A 19,076-nucleotide genomic window follows, 5' to 3' on the forward strand; every position below is an offset into this window, starting at 1 on the left:
GCGGTCGGCTGGCACGGGGAATCATTTATGCGGAGAGGGATAAGGGAAGGGGGATGAGTCCTGTGGCAAGAAAGACGGGGAACAGGTAACGTAATGGCGATAATGATGTGTGAAGGAGAGAAGAGGAGACCAGTGGTGTGGTGAGAGAGAGAGAGAGAGAGAGAGAGAGAGAGAGAGAGAGAGTAGAGAGAGAGAGAGAGAGAGAGAGAGAGAGAGAGAGAGAGAGAGAGAGNGAGNGAGAGAGAGAGAGAGAGCTAGGAAATCTATCTGTATGGAGTAGATAGGGCTTTGCTCCGCGCTCGCTACTCTGCTCTATGCAGCATCTTTCCTAGGTAATGAGCTGGGCTTTCACATATCTCTTGTTTTCAATGCTCTGATATGTATTTTTGTGATCATATGCTGCCCCCCTGGTCGATCCAATCCTGCTCACCCGAGTACTCGTCAGGCCCATTGAAGGCATGCTGTAAGCCCACAATGACTCAGGTCTACAATTTATTGCTGGCTAGGCATTCATTGAATCCTGGAGACAAGGTTTCCCTTCCCTTTGTCCTTTGTAGTGCTGTCATGTAATATCCTCATATCCCTTTAGATTATTTTCATGTCGGCATGCAAGCTTTTGTCATGAACAAAACATGTTGATCAATTCAACATCCTCGCTTGAAATTCAGTCATTTACCCTCTTGAAGTCGGCATATCTCTGTAGGAGAGGTTATGGCATTTAACTTTCTGCAATGTGTCTTTCCCAATGACGAGGTTGTTGTCACATAACTTAGACTCAGCAGACATTCAGCTATTTAATGGCATCAAAAGAAAGATGCGACATGTTCGTAGAGAAGTATAGCGCCGTTCGATGTCTAATTGAGAAGATTAAAGTACACATTTTTTTTGTTTTTTTTTTTTCAAACTCTCTTCGTCTCGCCTATTCATCATCTTTATGTCTAAAGCTTGATACTACCATTCCCTCTCATCAACCATGCTCAATACATACATCCAACGTTATGCGTTCTTTCTACTTCATCCATGATAATAATCCATGCACACAGTTCTCATAAATGCCAAGCATAAAAGGCAGGTAGTTTCAATTGAATATGTACGCTGAAGATATCTTATACTAAGCAGCCCCAAGCTCGAGGCTCGAACGGAGCCTGTCAAACAAACAAACACCCCCTTCCCAAACTTATCCCTCTTTCTTCATCGAGGGACGGAAGAGGAGATGTTAACGTAAACATGGCCTGACAAGGCCCAAGAATAAAAAAACATTGCAAATAAACAAAACTAAAGCTCCCGCCTAGCCATCCATCAGACACTTATCGAAACTAGCCTAGCTAGGTCCAGAACGATGTTCCTTTTTTTTTAAAAAAAAAGGAAAAAATCAACCACGATATCGTTCGAACGTGCATCACGCGCATGCATGTACTGGTATGTATCCTGTCTGTTATGTATGGGGCATGAGCGAATGGGTATATATACATCACCAAGCCAAGCTAAACAAACCAAAACCAACGGATGATACGTCTCTTCGTCTAAAACTGCAACCGCAAAAAATTTTTTTGTGTATATGCGAAGGCCATCAAGGTATATATCAACGAAAGATAAGAACAATCATTTTCATAAAATCTATGCTCGTGGCTGCAAACCCCTTGGTCTGATCATGGTCACACTCAAGGCAGCTCAGCCGGCTCCTGCTGATGATGCTGAGGAGGTTGCTGCTGCTGCTGCTGCTGCTGCTGCTGCTGCGGTTGTACTGGGGGCACAGGTTGTGCTTGTTGCGGCGATTGGACTTGCGCTTGCGCCAGATATGGCGTTTGCGGAGGAAGCTGCTGCGTTGGCGACTGCGGTTGAGCAACCTGTGCTTGTGACAGGAAAGGCGTCTGCGGCATCTGCGGCGAGGCAGCCGGGCTCGACCCAGATCCTTGCCCTTGGCTCGACTCCTGACTTGACCTCTCACCCTGCTGCTGCTGACCCTGCTGGCCCGGAACCTCGGGCAACGGCGCCGTCGGCGGGGGAGGAGGCGACGACCTATTCCCGCCTGTGGAGACAGCCCTTACGCTTCCCTTCCTAATAGGTACGGCTACTGTGGCCACACCCACACCAGATGACACCGAACCTGCTTGCGGCCTGCGATAAGGTTGGAACTGCTTGTCACCTCCGGGGCGAAGTGCAGGAGGGACGTTGGAAGGAATGCCCGCACCGCCGTCTTGCGGAGGAGGAGATGGTCTCGATGGTGGTCGAGAGCCGGGACGAGAGCCGGGACGAGAACCATAAGGTCCCGAAGTAGAAGTTGCAGATGCAGCAGCCATTGCGGCGGCAATTGATGCTGCAGTAGAAGACGAGGTCGGGATGTTTGGCAGAGGACCGACAGGAGGGACCGGAGGGCTCGGAGAATGATAATGGCCAGGCTGTTCAGACGGGTTAGCGTTCAAGGCCGACACAGGCGTCACAGCCGGAGCGATATTGTAAGCAGACACCGGAGTTGAAGTCGAAGAGTGACGGTCGATGGGTTCAGGGACGGGGTAATTCGGGGGACCTGGAGGGATCCCGTAGCCAGGGCGCTGGCCGGAAGGAGGCATCGGCATCCAGGAGTCATGCGGATAATTAGGGCCGCCATGGTGGTAATCGGCAGGATGACGAGGACCAGGACCGCCATGATGGTAATCGGCAGGATGACGAGGACCAGGACCGCCAAAGGGTTGCTGTTGTGGGTAGTGAGGTTGCTGGTAGTGCGGCTGCTGATACTGTTGCTGGTGGTGATACTGTTGCTGGTGATGATACTGCTGCTGTGGCGGGTAGTAGCTCGGCTGAGGGTAAGCAGGCTGCTGGTACTGAGGACCCGGACTCGGCGATTGTGGAGGCCTCGGAGACTGGTTCGGATAGCGTGGAGGATACTGAGCCGAGTTCTGATTACGGTAGGCACTAGCTGCTGAGGCTGCACCAGCTACGCCTGCTGCAGCACCTGCAACTGCAGCTGCAGCGGCAGCAGTAGCAGCACCACCACCGCTACTACTACCACCGCCACCACCACCAGCAGCAGCAGTAGAAGGACCGTCGAAACCGGGTGTCTGCGTCGAAGGGGCTTGGGACTGAGATACGGACGGGAACGTCGCAGTCTCGGCAGATTCTTGCTGGAAAGAAAATCGGGCCGGCTGCGAGTGAGTGGGCGACTCCTTCATCGTCATGGCTGGTTGCGAAGTATTGAAGTCAGGAATTTGGTCGGCGTTGGCGTACTTCTGCCGATTCCGGCGCAGGAGAATGGCAGCAATGGCAATCAAGGCAACTACGGCAAGACCGCCGATTACACCGCCCACGATAGCCCCGACGTTCGTGGATGACTTCTCGGTCTCGGGCTCGGCAGAGCTCGTCTCAGCCGGAGCAGCAGTCTCGGTCGTGGTTGCAGAAGCCGTAGAGGAAGACGAAGACTCGGTGGTGGTTGAAGACTCGGAAGTAACGTCAGTCGAAGAGGACTCGGTAGAGGACTCGGTAGAAGACGAGGTCGTTGAAGTCGTCGTAGTGCTACTGCGGGTGGTGGTTGAGGAACGAGTCGATGAAGAAGTCGAAGTGGTTTTAGCACCGCTGACACTAGTCGAAAATGTCCTGTCCTTCTGGCCGCTGTAAGTCATGGAGGCCCTAATAATGGTATCGGCCTGCCTGAAGCTGCAGACATAGTCGATCATTCCCTGGGGGTAGTAGATGGTGTTGCAATAACGGTCAATTATCCCAGAGCTAGACGCGTGTTAGCTAAAAAAAAAAAAATCACAATAAGACATAAGGCCTACCATTTCAGAGTGGCAGGGTCATTGCGGCAGTCTTTGTCGCAATCATCCATGTCGGCCCTGTCGACACAGGCGACCTTGAAGTTGCAGGTGCCGCCACTGCAGCAGCCGACAGCGCCCTCGAGCTTGTCGACAGGGGCAAGGAAAATGCATTGCTCGCCAGAGTCGCAGCCATAGGGAGATCCTATAGGGCCCAAGGTTAGCAGATGAACCTTGCAGCGAGGAAGAATGAGGAAACTAACGTGATGAACCATCAAGATAGCCGCAAGTCTCATCAGGGGCAAACAGGTAGGTCGATGCAAGCTCCTTCTGGCGACGCAACACCTGGCGCGGGCTAGGAGCTGCCGTCGGCTTGGGCGTCCAGCCATGAGCAGCAAAGTACTCCTGGAGCTCATCGGCGGACTGTTGAGTGGGTTGGGGGCCAGGGAAGGCCAGAGCATGGACTGAGATGCCAAACAAGGCAACTCTACAGAGCAAGTGAAGTCCCATAGTCGGTAGGGTTTGGGAGCGCGTTGAGCGTGATTTTGGCAACGGCGACGTTCAGAAGAGAGCGGACGCGGCAAGCACCCCAAGAAGAAGACCGGGATGCTGCCGACAGCAAAGAGAGCGTTGGAAGAGTTGGAAGAGGGAGTAAGTCGTTGTTGGGATAGCGTGGTAGCACGAAGCACAACAGGCAAATGAGCGGATGTGGAAGGTTGACTGGCTGGCGGGCTGGCTGGCTGGCTGGCTGTTTACGCTGTTACGAAGCTGGCTGCGTGTCACCTGTCACCGCACCCCATGTGGTGAAGCTGTTGCTGATCGAATGAGTGAGTGAGTGGTCTCGAAAAAAAGATGTGATCGCCGATCGAGTGTCGACAAGGGGGAAAAAAAAGGAATGACAAGAAGTTGGGCAGTCAGGCAGTTGGCAGTCCCATCGACCTGTCGGGGCGGACAGAGTGAAAATCAATAGATTGGATGGGAAGAAACCAACAAGGCGCAGGCCCCAGAATAAAATTGTTTCTCACGCGGGAAACGGGATCTCTGAGAGGCCGCCGCTTACCCCCGACTGCTTAGAATACCCGATGATCACTGGATGGTTCCTGTGGCGGTTCTCTGGGCGCTGTCGGCAGCTGCGTGACTTTGGCCAACCCTGATCCAGTAGGTCGGACCACGAGTGGTTCACCCTTCTTTCCGCCCTTCCCAAGGGTCTTCTGCGCACTTACGGGGCGTTCCTGGCTTCCACCCACGGCAACCCACAGCGAAAAACCAGTCCTCATTGGGTCTGGCGGCTGTTGGCTGCACTTGGTGGCAGGGGTGTACCGCTGTTGGACAGCCGTGGACAGCTGCAGGCACTGAACCAAATGGCAGGGGCCTGGGCTGAAACTTCTGGGCGTGGCCGGGGATGGGTTGCCAAGCCTGGGCTGAGGGTGGTCTGTTCACGCTGGATCCACTTCTCAACCGTTGCTTTTTCTTTTGTCTCTTGTCAATTTCACGTGCAGCGTGAACTCTGAATGTCAGAATTTTTAAAACTCGTTCAAAACTGCTGAGTCGAAGTCAATGCTCAGTATGGCTATGCTGAGCGCATTTTCCAAAATTGCATTACACACTCAGATGTCTCCATCGGTCACTAAAGAATTGACGAACCATGGTTGATCCGCCAAATGGGTCCATCATCCCTGCACCAGTCCTTAACTTTAACAACCCCCACAATCAAAGTGGGCATCCCTGTAGCGCTAAGTCATCAGGCATTCAAACTCAATTTACGTTGATGGTTCATCGGAAATTTCCACAGCTTCCGGGCCAAATAAGAGGTGTGTAAGCTTATATGTTGGGGCTACACTATAACAGTTGCCCTCATTCAGACAATTTGGTAGACCTGACTTTGTAGGTAGGACTATGGCCAAAAGCAACTTCTGCTAACATTAAGTTACCCTTCTTCGGTTCCTTCATATCTCCTAGCGTCAAAGTTGGCAAGAAGGCAGATAGGTGGAAATCCGGTCCTCCCTAGAGTCTAGTTGGTCGTGGTCGTGGCCGCGTTGTCTGCCTTTGCCCTTTCGGCATCCAGCAACTGTTTGAATTGCGCATTTTCCTTGGCAAATTCGGCTAAAACCTTGCGTTTCCATTCCTCATACGTTGATGGTTCAGCTTCTCCTTCAACTAGCATGCTCTTCCTCAAGCCCTGGAAGAGCGCCTCGAACTCCTCCTTGTCAGAAGGTATGCCTCCTCCGAGGAAGAAGAGGTACCTCTGCCACCGACGTCCGCCGCGAACAATGGCCGCCAGGTCACTTCGGCCCTTCTTCTCGAATATCTCGGCAAAATGCAGCTCATCATCGGAGAGAGTGTTGTTCCCATCGTAAAAGTCTCCCACAGGCCACATCATACAAGGAGCGCTGAAAGCAAGCTCTTTGGCTTCGACTGAAGCGAACTCCCAGTCAATGATCCCTGTGATGTTGAAGTCATCGTCTACTAAAATGTGATCCCCCTTGTCGTCGGAATGCTTGAGGTAAAACTGCCCGGTACGTGAAGCGGAGTGGCTGATTAGCTCCGGGAGGGCCTCTAGACGTCAGAGAAACGAGAGATAGTTGTCCACTGGTAGAGAGGTAACCTCGCGGTTGGCGATCATACGCTGTTGGAGGTGAATGATATCAGAGTATGCTTCTTCAAGAGTCTTGAAAGGACCGAGCGAGTGATTTGGCGTTTCAAAGCAGGGAAGTTGAGCGAAGCACTCCGACCTGAACGCCTCTTTCGGTGTTCCCAGCTGGAGAAGGAACTAGAGAACCTGTCATAGGAATAGGATGTTTCTCAAGCTCGAGAAAAATATCCGCAAGCTGTTCCAGTACTCGATCTTTCTGGCTCAGAGTCGCGCTGTTCCAGTTGAGTGGCTTCCCCAGAAGCTTTTTCCATCAGGATATAGGAGATGCCAACTGGGTTGTTGGAGGATGCCAGTTCAAAAGCGTACACACGCGGGGCGGGAACCTTTGTCTCGGCCAGAAATTGGAGAGTGGTGACTTCGCTTAAGAAGATGTGAGCCTGGACAGAGGATGGTGGGAGCATAGGATTCTCCAGACGAATACGGGCGATCCAGACAACAACATCAGCAAACTCTATATCAACATGGCAGTTCTGCCCCCCTACATTACCTGGACACCACCTTGGCTCGGGAAGCTGGATCTTGACGACCAGAAAAGGCAGGGATGCAGCATTCAATTCCGTTACGGGCCTTGCTTGCTGCTTGTTCCAGAGCTTTCACGTCGAGTCTCTCCATAAGGCGACACAGATGCTTTCTGTTGGCTTTTTGGGAGGCTGTCCAATAGGCCCCTGGAGCTTCATCCTAAATTAATACCCCGTCAATGTCTGCCTGGTGTTATTGCTCATATCCTGTCAATGTGTTGATGGCATTAAATCACATTTGAAGGGCAAGAACGAAGCTCAGACTGAACATGGTCGCCACACATGTGCTGTGTACAGATCACGCAACTCCCCATGTTCCTTTCGGCGGGAGCGCTGCAGTTGGGAACTTCACAAGAACGCAGCACCATTTTTTACTGAGAATGGACTATTGCCATATCTTTGACGGCACAATAAAAGGTGAATTATTTAGCACGGAGCAAGGCAAAAAAGTGTTCACGGGAACCGAGTGATCCCTATGAACTGTGACGAGATGTAGTGGAAAGACGCGGCAGGAAGTGATGTTTTCTTTGTATCTGGTTGCCAAATCCACCATATAGAACACAATTAGTCCAATTCCTTTGCAGCTTGCTGCAACTCTACATACTTGTACTCCGTGGTTCCCAGCTTGGCCTACTAAGCAGTGATTGATGCAAACGAACAATTTACCTTAGTCTAGAATACGTACCTTATCGCACTCTTTCTCACCCAACTTTTAATGGTGTATTCAGCTAGCTTTCCAAGATCGCCTTTGTTTTGGTTTAAGAGTCTGGAAGTCGAAACCCTGGTTCCCATCCAACATCCCAAGCTACATAATGAACAAGTTGCAAGGGGTGGAGCACCTTTCATAACCAATTAATATCCAGAATACGCTGTCATGGCAACAGTACATGAGGACAAAGGCAGGCTTATTCACTATTGGGAACAGAAGGCATGCATGGAGGCTGGTTTAGGCGGCAGCTGGCTTAGAGGATGAAGTCGCAAGGCACCGGGGGCATCAGTAGCACAGACACCAATGGATTGTAGTTGTGTCACTTACCTAGACGGGGTTATGACATATGGGCAATACATACCCATTGGCCGCTGCCTTCCCTGCTAGCACAATGACTCTGAATCATTGGATCGCAGACATATGAAGGTTTAGTCCTTGTGATACAAACATGGGCTCTGTTGGCTTGGTAATTAGTGCCAATTTTGCTCGTTGTGCCGCCCTGCATTTATGATCGAGTCTTATGTGTGGTTGACTATCACTCAAACTTCGAGCCTCCTACAAATGTCGCAAATGAACCTGCTCTATTCCTCTCGCTATGTTTCTATCCTGTGAGTCGTTGATGGTAAACTAGATATAAGAGATATGATAAGGCTTCATTAGTGGTTGTGACATGCATCAGGCTTACCAATTCTGTTGTCTGCAGAAGTGCAGATATCACAATAAGCCAAGCAATGTTCATCGAAGTAGAAGAGCCTTAGAGTTCAAAGACTACCGTAAAAGGGTATAACAGCATTTCCCCTCAAAGCTTTGTGCCGAGCAAGGTTGTGCAGCTCGGTCTTGAACATAGATATCCCCTCGGTTCTTACCCTCAATAAAGTAGACGGATACGACGTATTTTTTTTTTTTTGGCTTTAGCGCGTTTCATACCAAGCACAACTCTTCCGCTTGTCGATATGGTAGCCCAACGGTGCCGCATATCGGGCCGCAACAATTGGGCCTTGACCGGTACCAATCATTGCACTGAACGTAGGCAGCATACATCGGATTCGAGTGAACTGCTGTAGAGGGGCTAACTATAACAACTATAGATGGTAGTTACATGAGAGAGGAAAGCTCAGATTCAGAATCGGAAGTGGTGCTACGCCACCACAATGCCAGACAGCTGGTTGCAGCAACTTTGCCATATCTGGAACGAATTACTGCAGTACCCATGGCTTGATGCATAGGATTTTGATTCATTCTAATAAACTTCGGCTAACCAAAGAACGATAGACCTCTGCCAGACAGAGAACTGCAATAACGAGGTTGTGGCCAGCACGGGTTACTGCAATACCCATATGTAACACATATTGGATTTGAGAGAACTATGGGATAATGGCTAACTATAAGGGCACTAGACACCCAAATGATTCGGGATAGAGATGGAGTCTGCTAAGTCGTTTAAGGTTGTTGGCATGATGACCGTTCAGCGCATGGGAAACTCTCTACAGTAGCTATGCACTTCAGTGTATTCAGTGCTGGGCAAAGCGCAACAGTTAGCTATTGGCCTCTGACAGTTACCTACATTTAAGTTTTTATCAGCGAGAGGAGAGCAAGGAAGACGTAGTCCTCTCTGGCTCCCCGACTCCAGTTGCGGCCTCAAGCCAACTCTTTAGACGAGATTTTTGTGTAGTAGAGTGCTCTGCAATTTTGACCTCTATCACTCTGACCAGCGACCAGTGAAAACAGTATGATCTACATGTCTTCATGTTGCCGTCGTGGGTATTGCTCAGCGAAAGAGTACCCAGTATGAGAACTCCATTCATGCATATCTTATCGATATGCAATTTGCGATACCTTGTCACGGGCATCCGTACGGGTCCTATCGTGGTGAACGCGTTAAACGCGGCAGTGGTTCAGGCCTTCAAGTGCTCTTGCATTTCAGCTGCTTGTTCAAGGCAGCATCGAAACTATCACTCGGAAGCGGTAAATACTTGACCACGATGGTGACGATGCAATTGTATGGATGAATTGCCAATTTTCCTGTCAACACACCAGCCTTCTTCCCATGGCCCATATAACCGATGACTGACCTCCTTCGTGTGCTTCCGCACTTCCCCATTGGCCCCTACGCGCGGCTTCTGCCTGTCCTTGAGCAGCACGGCCTGACAACGAGCGACTTGCTGACCCTCGAGGCCGCTGAGATTGGAAAGCGCACGCATCTGCCGCTGCTCGACATCAAACGCCTATGCGATGCTGTCCTGAGCGCTCTGCACGCTGATCTGGGCGTCGTCTCGACACCGAAAGCCCGGTCTAACACTGCGGGTACCGTTTCCGAGACGACCGTTGATGAGCCCGGGGACGGTGTCGGAAGATGGAAGCAACAGCAGGAGCAGCGAAAACATAAACAACAACTTAAGAACACCTTCGCCAACCTCATCTCCCAATGGCACACCATCAGCACCCTTGACCCGACGCTAGACGCCGCCCTTAGTGGCGGCATCCCCATACGAACCATCACCGAAATCACAGGCGAATCAGGCACCGGCAAGACCCAATTCCTACTCACTCTCCTCCTCTCAGTCCAGCTACCTCCCCCCCATGGACTGGGTCGTCCTGCGATGTACATCAGCACAGAAGCCCCGCTCCCAACGCGGCGCCTGTCCCAGATGCTCTCCACGAACCCCGTCTTCCAACAGCCCCCCCGACACCAACGCCCGTCGTTGGACCGGATACTAAGCACTTCCACGCCGGATTTGGAGAGTCAGGACCACATATTGACATTCCAAGTACCGGTCGAGATTGAGCGGCGCAACGTAGGGCTGCTGGTGCTCGACTCCGTGGCAGCGAACTACCGCGCCGAGTTTGAGCGCGCGGGAGGGAAGCAAGGGTCAAATATGGGCGCGCGCACGGCAGAGCTGGTCAGGTTAGGAATGCTGCTTAGGGAGTTAGCACTGAAGTACGACATGGCAGTTGTCGTGGCGAACCAGGTGGCCGATCGCTTTCCCGGGGAAGTGTTCGTCCCCCCTCCCGTACCATTATCAACGGCCCATCGACCGGCAAAACACCCCCGTCTCCAAAAAGTCGACGACAGTCCTCTTGCTCCGCGAAGCAAACTTCCTGCTCCCGAACCAGACACCCCAGAAACTCCTGCGAACATCCCCCCTCCCTCATCCGTCCCCCTTCCCTCCTCCCAATTGCTCCCTACCACGCCGACGCCCAACCCAGCTGTTAAGAACAGCAGCACCCTCCCCTCCTCCTCCACGAGCGACCTCAAAGATGAACGAGTCCAACGACAACAACAACACCAGCCCGCCGTGCTTCTGCTCGACCACCAACAGCGCTGGTTCACTGGCTGGGGGGACACTCCCTCCTCCCTTTACAGCACTACCGGCCCCTTGTTAAAAACCCCTTCTCTTGGACTGGTGTGGACCACCCAGCTGGGGATGCGGATCGCCCTGTTTCGGAAGCCGAGGCCGGCATATGGGTATCGCACTCCTGCTTCGAGGATAGATGGGAATGCTACGCATGCAGCGGCAGTCGTTGCTCGGGACGGAACAATGGGGATAGGGGATGATTATGAGGCTGTTGTAGAGAAGGAGGAGACGAGGAGGGTTTTGCTAGCGAGTAAGGGAAGTAGTAGTGGTAATAGTGCTTGGAGGAGATGGATGAAGGTCGTTTTTGCGTCGCATGTGGCCGAGTCCGGTCCTGGGGTTGAGGAGGCGCCGGGGGCGGTGGAGTTTGAGGTTTGGATGGGTGGGTTGAGGGCTGTGCAGAAACAGGGGACTGGAAAGAAGTCCTCATGGGGGAAGTGATTGATGAAGGAATGCTGATCTGAGTTGGGCTATGACTTATGTCATGGCTATGGCTGTCTGGGCTGTTTGATAGATGGACATCATCAGCACGGCATACACGGGACAAATAGTCTCGGGTATTTTTTGCATGGTTAATGGGAAGGCGGACTAGTTAACGGTCAAGGTTGGCGTGCAGGCGTGCATGATGGCAACTCGCCGTACAAAAGGTCGGTTGAACGACCTAGATATCATAGCATACTTCCAATGGAGCTTAATACCTCAACGCCCTATCGTTTGCGCACTTCCCCTACCCCACCCCACCCCAAACCAAAGAAGTAAAAAAAAAACCATTCATGTTTCTTCAGTATACTCCGAGTTAGTGTTGAAGAGGTATTCGAACATGGAGTTAGCCCGACGAGGACCGACAAGGCAAGCAACATCGAGGGTTAGTCAGAACTGACCCAAACCATAAGACTGATTCAAGAATGTCTATGCGAACAGCCAAGGCTGAAAATAAACAATAAATAATATGGTATAGCTACGCTCCCTTGTTACTAAAGAATCGTATACGGTTCCTTCCCTCTCCCATGCTAGATAGCAACCTATCATCCATCCCTGACGCATGTTTCCATCCATCTTACTGTATGATCTCACCCAGTAAGGAAATTTCTCATCAGTTTAAGGGGTGCTTAGCCCAAAGTTTGGGATTCCGCCGCCGCCGCTTCCCCCCTTCCCCTTCCCCTTCCCCGCTTTTGTTTTAACCTCCACGCTGATGATCGCCTACGACACACGACAAACCCTACACAGTGGCTGATAACGCCCCTGACAACTATCATCCCAACCTCACCGAACCATCACGTTCCTAAAGGCATCCGAGATCTCGCTCACCGTCGGTGGCGGTCTTTTCTCTGTCTGTGTCGACATGCCCACCACAAGCCTTTCCTCCATCATCTTCAACAAGATTGGCGGCACGCTCTCATCCGTCGCCCTTATCGTCAACCGAATCATCTGACGCTCAGCGTTAGCAACACAAACCGATAACAGGAAGAGGCCAGTCAGAGCTCACCTGAGTAGCATAATTAGGCTCCAACCTCAACAAACACCCATACTTGCCGCCCTCCGTAGTATGCACCACACTAGCACCCACAAAATTCCTCTCATTCGGATCAACCCCCCTCAAGATGCCCCACCTAAACCCTTCCACCACTCTCCGAATAAAATCCTCGTTCAACTCCCTCTTCGCATCCCTCGCCGCGGGTGCCAGTCCGAAAATCTTCTGTGCCTCGCGCGGGGCGCCTCCAATCTGCCTCCATCGCTTAAAGAAATCCTCCGCAGACAGCTCCGCCGGATCCATAAACTTATGAATCGCCAGCGGCAGCATCAAGGTATACCACTGCAGGGAACCCGACAGGTAGCTAATGCGGATAGTCGGGGCCTTCTGGAACACGCGCTTGGCCTCGAAGAGAATGACCTGCTGAGTCTGGCCGCCGTGCGACAGCGTCGGGTCGGGCATACCCTTGATGTCCCAGGTGATGTTGCCCTTTTCGGACTCGTCTAGGTCGAGGGTCGTCGTGAAGCCGGTCATGATGGAGGGCGACTTGGAGGTGAAGTAAAGGATCAGGCAGGCCATGGCGCCGCGATATTCGGAGCGCACGCCGACTTGGAGCTGCAGGTCCTCGAAGAGGATGCCGTCTGTGCGCAGGAGCAGGCGGTTGAAGCCGCGCTCCCAGCCGGGAGAGAGGTGGGCTGAGCTGGCGAGGTTGGGGACCTTGACTGTCTTTTGTTCGGCGGGGCCGACGTTGTTCATGTCGAGGCCGATGAGGTCGTTGACGGCGCCGGTGGGTTGGCCGTTGGCGGCCGATGTGCCGGTGGCCTGGCTGCCGTTGGTGAAGGTCTTCCGGAGACCGCCTTGCTTGGCCATGTTGAGCTCGGCTTGGTCGCGGTTGGCATCCTTACCGCCGACGACCCATGTCCGCTTGTCGCTCGTGTTGGAATGCTTTTGGTGGAGTCTGGAGAGCAAGGCCGACTGACGTTCTGGGAACGGAGGCATCTCGTCGCAGACCGTGCGGAGCAAGTCGTCGGTGGGCATGTTGGCCAGGGTGAGATACTCGCACGCTCGTTGCTGCAGCTCAGCATCCAGCGAGTAACTGTAGATGCTAAAGACTGCCACGAGCTGCTGCTTGATCTCAGGGAACAAGTTGACGAACTTGATGAAGCAAGATAGAATCATGGCCCTAGTGCTCGACGAGCAAGCGCCCAGCTTGCTAGAAAGCGCCAGGTACTGCTCGATCGGGCTGCAGCCCTTCTCTTCGGCAATCAGATGTCCAAACTCACCGAGGATATAGGCACCAATCTTGACGAGCGTCTCGTGGCAATGGTCCTGCTTGCAGTACTGGAGACAGTTCCGTGCCGCATAGACCTGCAGCTCCTCGTTGTTGGTGATGATTTGGATCACACGCTGCCAGACCTCATCGCTGACGTGATCGCCCGCCATGGCGATGAGCCGCAGCGATATGTCGACATACCACTGCACGTCCGTAGCGTACTTCTCCGTCAGGATGGCGATCTTAAGCACCATCTCCTCACGGATGGCGAAGTCAGCGTTTTGCAGGTAGTGCAACAGCTCCGTCACAATAATTGTGGCGTTTGTGTGGTCGCACATGCTGTAGAGGAGATCGAGCGCTTTCCTCCTGACACTGATGTCTCGGTCTTTGAGCGAACCGATGATGACATCCTGGTGCTGCTTGATGGGATCCAGCGTGTCTGCACGGGCAGCCAGATGGGTCATGGCTTCCAGCCCCAGATAGCGGACGTTGGTCTCCCTGGAGTTGATGAAGCGACCCAATCTCTGGGAGATCTGCTTCATGAGGGCGTGCTCGGTGTCGAGGTGGATGATCAGGTTAATCGCCTCGAACAGTACCGCATTCTGGGCGTTGTTTTGCTGGACGTTCTTGTTGGTTTCAAGGGCAAGATCCAGGATTTTTTGGAGAGTCTCGCGGAGCATTTCGCGAATGTGTTTGTCCTCTGGACCCGTGTTAGATCAGACCTTCCAGGATCGAGCGAAAAAAAAAAAAAAAAAAAAAAAAAAAAGAGAGCTTTCGGCTGGCTGTCCATACCTGACGGGGGGAAGTACTGCAGTAATCTCAGGAGCTTCACCTGGATCCAGGGGCAAGGCACTTTGTAGTAGACATAGTCAGGGGTATACTCGCCATCAAGCACGATACGCTTGAGACGGTTGACAGCTTTAGCATATGCGCCCTTATACAGCTCCAGGTTGTCCTGCGCCAAGGTCATGACGAGGGATGTCACGGAGAGGGCCACGCCCATGTCCAGGTCGTCCATGAGGGAGACAATTCGCTCCGCCCAGTCCGGCTGGACTATGGCCGGCTGTTTACGGTACAAGCGTAGGAGCGTCAAAGCAGCCTTCTTCTTGACGAACGACTTGGATGTGCTGATACATGTCAGTGTGAAGCGTGGTTGACGCGACGTGGCTTCAATGGAGCAACATACGGAGAGATCAATAGCCTGTGCACATCCGCGCCCAATGCCTCGCCCATTTCCCTGCCGCCGACATTGGCGATGGCATGCAGCGCCAGACAGTTAAACAACTCATTGTGGTCCAACAAATCTTTCCGTATGCTGTTGACCACAAGGTGCAGAAGCTCATGCTTCTCATGGAGGAATAGCGTCACGGCCAGATAGCCGATCTGCTTTTCGGAGTACTTAGTCGATGAGATAAGATTGACGGCCTCCAGATGGCCGAAACTAACGTCGAAGCCGAGGATGTAGATGTAGAGGAGCTGTCGCACAGAGTGTCAACACTGTCAAACCCCGGGGTCTCGCAGCGCAAGGGCGGGCCTAGAGTAGAAGGCTCACCTTGCAGACGTATTTCTTCTTGTGGTATCCGCTCAAGTTTCCATCTAAGACATGTGTGAGTTTTGCCGCGGCGATCGCGAGATCGATAGTTTAAGCAAAAGCCAAATATACCTTTGAACTTCTGCCTGGAGCGCGTAAATTAGCATCTCGGGGTACAGCGATAATGAAGCATAGAGCGAACGACCACATACCGGATATTTGCCAGCTCCTTATTGATGCGCTTCTCCTCCAGCTCGCGCGCCCGAGCATTCCGCAAATCGGCAATGAACTGGACGAGACCGCGCATGTTATTGCTGCTGCCGCTTGACCGGCCCAAGAAGCCCGAAGACCCCGTGGACGCCATTGCGATGTACCCTGAAGAAAAGGCCTGTTGGCAACTTCAGTGTGTAACTAGATGCGCAACCGAGCCCAATGACGGGCGACCTGGAAGTGGCAGTCTCCTAGGACAATGCAGTTCTCGTCGTCACAGCGCAGCGATCGGTATAGTGTTGGCGCAGCCAGAAATCGTCCAGAGTCGCAATATTTCAGCAAATATTCATTGCGGGATCATGGGTTGTGCAAGATGCGGAGGGGGTCGCGAATCGAGACGGAAGTTGGAGATGGCGGCGCTGCGGACTGCGGCGGGATTGATTAAAGTTGGCAGAAACGGAAGCCAAAAGTTTCGGCGTTGAGGTTGGACAAACAAAGATCGAACTCAGGACTTCACCGGCGAACAACTCGTGCGACGGAGCGCATCTCACTTCAAGTCGCAGTCGTAGGATCGAGATCAAAGTGCATGCGCTGCGGGCAAAGGCCGAGGTAAGTACCTAATTGTAATGAGACGCGTCGGATTGCACGCGGTGTCGTCGATTTCTGGGCGCTCGATCTGCCCTCGACGGCAACGTGGTTCACCGTTCAGGGTGTTCAGGGGGGCTGATCCTATGCTGCTGTAGTGGGACTGCGGTGCACACGCCCGCCGCCAAGAGTGATGGATAACTGCTGCTGATTTGCTGCCTCATCACCGTCCTTACCAAGCCTCCACATGGAGTTCTTTCGCTAAACTGACTGCGGTAGGATGACCCACAAGTATGCTTATCTAAGCAGGCCAAGGCTGATCTTATCGCTATCTTATCATCCTTTTTATCGGACAGAAGCTCTCATTTGATGGGACTGCTCTCATCGCTAGCTTGAGCTCAGTCCCATCATGTTGCCCCGCGGACCCAAGGCGGGAATGCCAACACCTCGACGCAAATTCGCATTTCCAGTCCCAGAATGCGGGTGAATCTGGCCCGGGTTTTCCGGCCGCAGAACTTGCAGGCGCAATTATCACAGATTGGGCGACGCACCTACGCCTTGGAGTCGTCGCGCGGCGCCATCTTCCGCGTCTTCAACTCGCGCACAAAATGGCTCCAGAAAGAGCGAGCCGCGTCCAATCCCGAGCTCAGCCGGCAGACCGACTACCTCAAGGACGAGGTGGCCAGGCGGGTGTGCGAGCGGCTGTTGGTCAGCATCATCCGGCCGTAACTCAAAACTACCTTGAGCATTGAGGAGCGATAAAGAGTTGACACTTGCTGCCCCTCCCTCCAGGACATCAAGCGACACTTCCCCCGCGTGCTCGACCTAGGCGCCAACTCGTGCAATATCGCGCGCGCACTCGTGCGGGAGAACCCCGACCCGGACCCGGCCCATCCCGAATCGCCGCCGCTCGCCGTCAGCTCCAACATCGCGGAGCTTGTCGCCGCCGAAACCTCCTCTGCGCTGCTCCACCGCGACGCCGACCTTCCCTTCAACACGCAAGTTCCATCGCTCAAGATCACGCGCTATGTGCTAGAAGACGAGGAGAGGCTACCCTTTGATCGTGACTCGTTTGATTGCGTCCTGAGCAGTTGCAGTCTGCACTGGATCAACGACCTGCCTGGGGTGCTGTCGCAGATTAACGGGGTGTTGAAGCCTGACTGTCCGTTTATTGGGGCCATGTTAGGCGGTGATACGCTGTTTGAGTTGCGGACGTCGATACAGCTGGCGGAGCAGGAGCGGCGAGGTGGTATCTCGCCACATGTGTCTCCCTTAGCTGACGTTCGAGACGTCGGGGGGCTGCTGCAGAAGGCAGGCTTCCAAATGCTCACTGTGGATGTGGAGGATATTGTAGTGGACTATCCGGACATGTTTGCGCTGATGGAGGACTTGCAAGCCATGGGAGAGGGGAACTGTGTGTTGAACCGGGAGATGGGGCCCATTGGGAGGGATGTGCTGCTGGCAGCGGACGCTATCTACAAGGCCCTGCATGGGAATGAGGATGGAAGCATCCCAGCAACATTCAGGATCATACATATGATCGGTTGGAAGGAGGGTGAAAATCAGCCAAAGCCCCTAAAGCGTGGTAGCGGGCAGGTGAGTCTCAAGGACGTTCTGGAAAAGAATAAATAGACATCCGCAGAGGCAAGGCGCGTATAAAGCAAGGAGAGCAAAGCAACTCACCTCTGTGTAAAATTGGAGATAGCATACTGGGCGTTCTTTTCACACGCGTTACCTCAAAACTAGCTGGGGGAAGATGACCAAAAGGTGTCTTCATTGGGGGGGGAAAAAAAAAAAAAGAAGAAGAAAAATAAAGGTCTATAAACGTCCATAACAATCATTTCAACATGCAACTAATGTCCTCGTGCAATCATACAGCGAGCCAGCAACCAATTATTATATTTATGTTCTCTTATACCCTCCTAAAGTCGGTCATGACACGGCCTATGCACCCAAGACCGGCCACCTCAACTACCTTCTCATGCCAGCTGAGCAGGACGCTCATCGCCGCACCAACTGACTCGGGGTTGGCGCCCGGCCGCGGCGCAAACTGGCTGGGGATACCGGTCGGTTGGGGAGTCACGCGCGTAGGCGTCTTTGGTGCGCTGCCGGAGCCTGCGGAGGCCATGCCCTTGTACCTACAAATGTATTACCGTCAGTCCCCTGGGCCTCAACACTCACGCACTACCCGTAAGAAAGCAGGGGGACAAACATACAGATACTTCATCAAAACATCCAGACACTCACTCCCCCCCGGGCTAGCATAAATGCTCTTGAGCACACCGTTCATCTCACTCGCCTTAATCCCCTGCAGTACCTCGACAACAGTCTGCATGTGGACCTCGCGGGCGAGCTCGTGGCCGGTAGGCGTCGCATACACCGGGTTCTCCAGGGCCAGGCGCAGCGCGCCCTCGGCGTCGCCCCCCCGCAGCAGCTGGCGCACCTGGGTAGCCACTTGTCGGGCCTCGGGCTCCGTCACTTCGCGCACCGTCGGCGGCACGAGAGTTGAGACGGGGAAGTTCACCGACGAGTCCTCCGTCAGCGCGTCGATGTCGATCGTACGCCAGATGTCGGTCAGCGTGGCTTGGGTGTGTTCCCGGATGATGGACATGGTGGTTGCTGTAATTGGGTATCTGGTTCTAGAGGGAAATGTGTTGGAAGAGGGAGGTAGGTTGTAGTTCACAGAGAGGGGTCGGGCCCAGGAGTGCGGTGAGGCAGTGCTAGACGGGCGCTTGGGTCAAGGATAGGATACGGAAGGGGTTGTGTTTCGAGAGAAGCAGATTTCGTACTATTTCCGGCCAGATCCAGTCAAGTTTGAAATGCGTCTGTCTTCGCCGGCCCCTTGTCGTGAGAATGAGTCGTAAAAGAGCGGTCGGACGGTTGTTTTGGCAAAACGACTCGCAAAAGCAATGGCAGGGGACTAGATGCGGTGGGACAGTGAGGTGGGACCTGATCTCGATGGATTGCTGGGGTCGCGATGTTGGCAGCTCCAGGAGCTGTCGCTGACACTGCTTGAGCCCCGCA

At 53.2% G+C, this 19,076-nt stretch overlaps 6 protein-coding genes across 6 annotated transcripts; 2 read left to right on the forward strand and 4 right to left on the reverse strand.

Moving 5' to 3' along the window:
• Positions 1-1,661: 1,661 nt before the first annotated feature.
• On the reverse strand, positions 1,662-4,259 carry CTHT_0005490 (uncharacterized protein; the record flags this gene model as incomplete). The annotated part of the gene is made up of 3 exons (XM_006691020.1): positions 1,662-3,720; positions 3,774-3,954; positions 4,013-4,259. The coding sequence occupies 3 exons, from the start codon at positions 4,257-4,259 to the stop codon at positions 1,662-1,664; spliced, it is 2,487 nt and encodes an 828-aa protein (XP_006691083.1).
• Positions 4,260-5,760: 1,501 nt separating this feature from the next.
• CTHT_0005500 (uncharacterized protein) lies at positions 5,761-6,803 on the reverse strand (the record flags this gene model as incomplete). Its single annotated transcript, XM_006691021.1, has 2 exons — positions 5,761-6,305; positions 6,713-6,803. 2 exons carry the CDS (start codon positions 6,801-6,803, stop codon positions 5,761-5,763), a joined length of 636 nt encoding a protein of 211 aa, XP_006691084.1.
• Positions 6,804-9,692: 2,889 nt separating this feature from the next.
• Positions 9,693-11,423, forward strand: CTHT_0005510 (DNA repair protein (rad57)-like protein; the record flags this gene model as incomplete). The annotated part of the gene is made up of 1 exon (XM_006691022.1): positions 9,693-11,423. The coding sequence occupies one exon, from the start codon at positions 9,693-9,695 to the stop codon at positions 11,421-11,423; it is 1,731 nt and encodes a 576-aa protein (XP_006691085.1).
• Positions 11,424-12,245: 822 nt separating this feature from the next.
• Positions 12,246-15,621, reverse strand: CTHT_0005520 (AP-2 complex subunit alpha-like protein; the record flags this gene model as incomplete). The annotated part of the gene is made up of 7 exons (XM_006691023.1): positions 12,246-12,410; positions 12,469-14,426; positions 14,519-14,853; positions 14,913-15,202; positions 15,279-15,322; positions 15,390-15,403; positions 15,470-15,621. The coding sequence occupies 7 exons, from the start codon at positions 15,619-15,621 to the stop codon at positions 12,246-12,248; spliced, it is 2,958 nt and encodes a 985-aa protein (XP_006691086.1).
• Positions 15,622-16,529: 908 nt separating this feature from the next.
• On the forward strand, positions 16,530-17,684 carry CTHT_0005530 (uncharacterized protein; the record flags this gene model as incomplete). The annotated part of the gene is made up of 2 exons (XM_006691024.1): positions 16,530-16,742; positions 16,845-17,684. 2 exons carry the CDS (start codon positions 16,530-16,532, stop codon positions 17,682-17,684), a joined length of 1,053 nt encoding a protein of 350 aa, XP_006691087.1.
• A 280-nt stretch (positions 17,685-17,964) lies between these two features.
• CTHT_0005540 (putative 3 complex protein) lies at positions 17,965-18,663 on the reverse strand (the record flags this gene model as incomplete). Its single annotated transcript, XM_006691025.1, has 2 exons — positions 17,965-18,190; positions 18,269-18,663. 2 exons carry the CDS (start codon positions 18,661-18,663, stop codon positions 17,965-17,967), a joined length of 621 nt encoding a protein of 206 aa, XP_006691088.1.
• Positions 18,664-19,076: the final 413 nt, after the last annotated feature.

The sequence above is a fragment of the Thermochaetoides thermophila genome, assembly GCF_000221225.1.
Source record: "Thermochaetoides thermophila DSM 1495 unplaced genomic scaffold scf7180000011806, whole genome shotgun sequence".
In the NCBI taxonomy this organism is placed as follows: domain Eukaryota; kingdom Fungi; phylum Ascomycota; class Sordariomycetes; order Sordariales; family Chaetomiaceae; genus Thermochaetoides; species Thermochaetoides thermophila.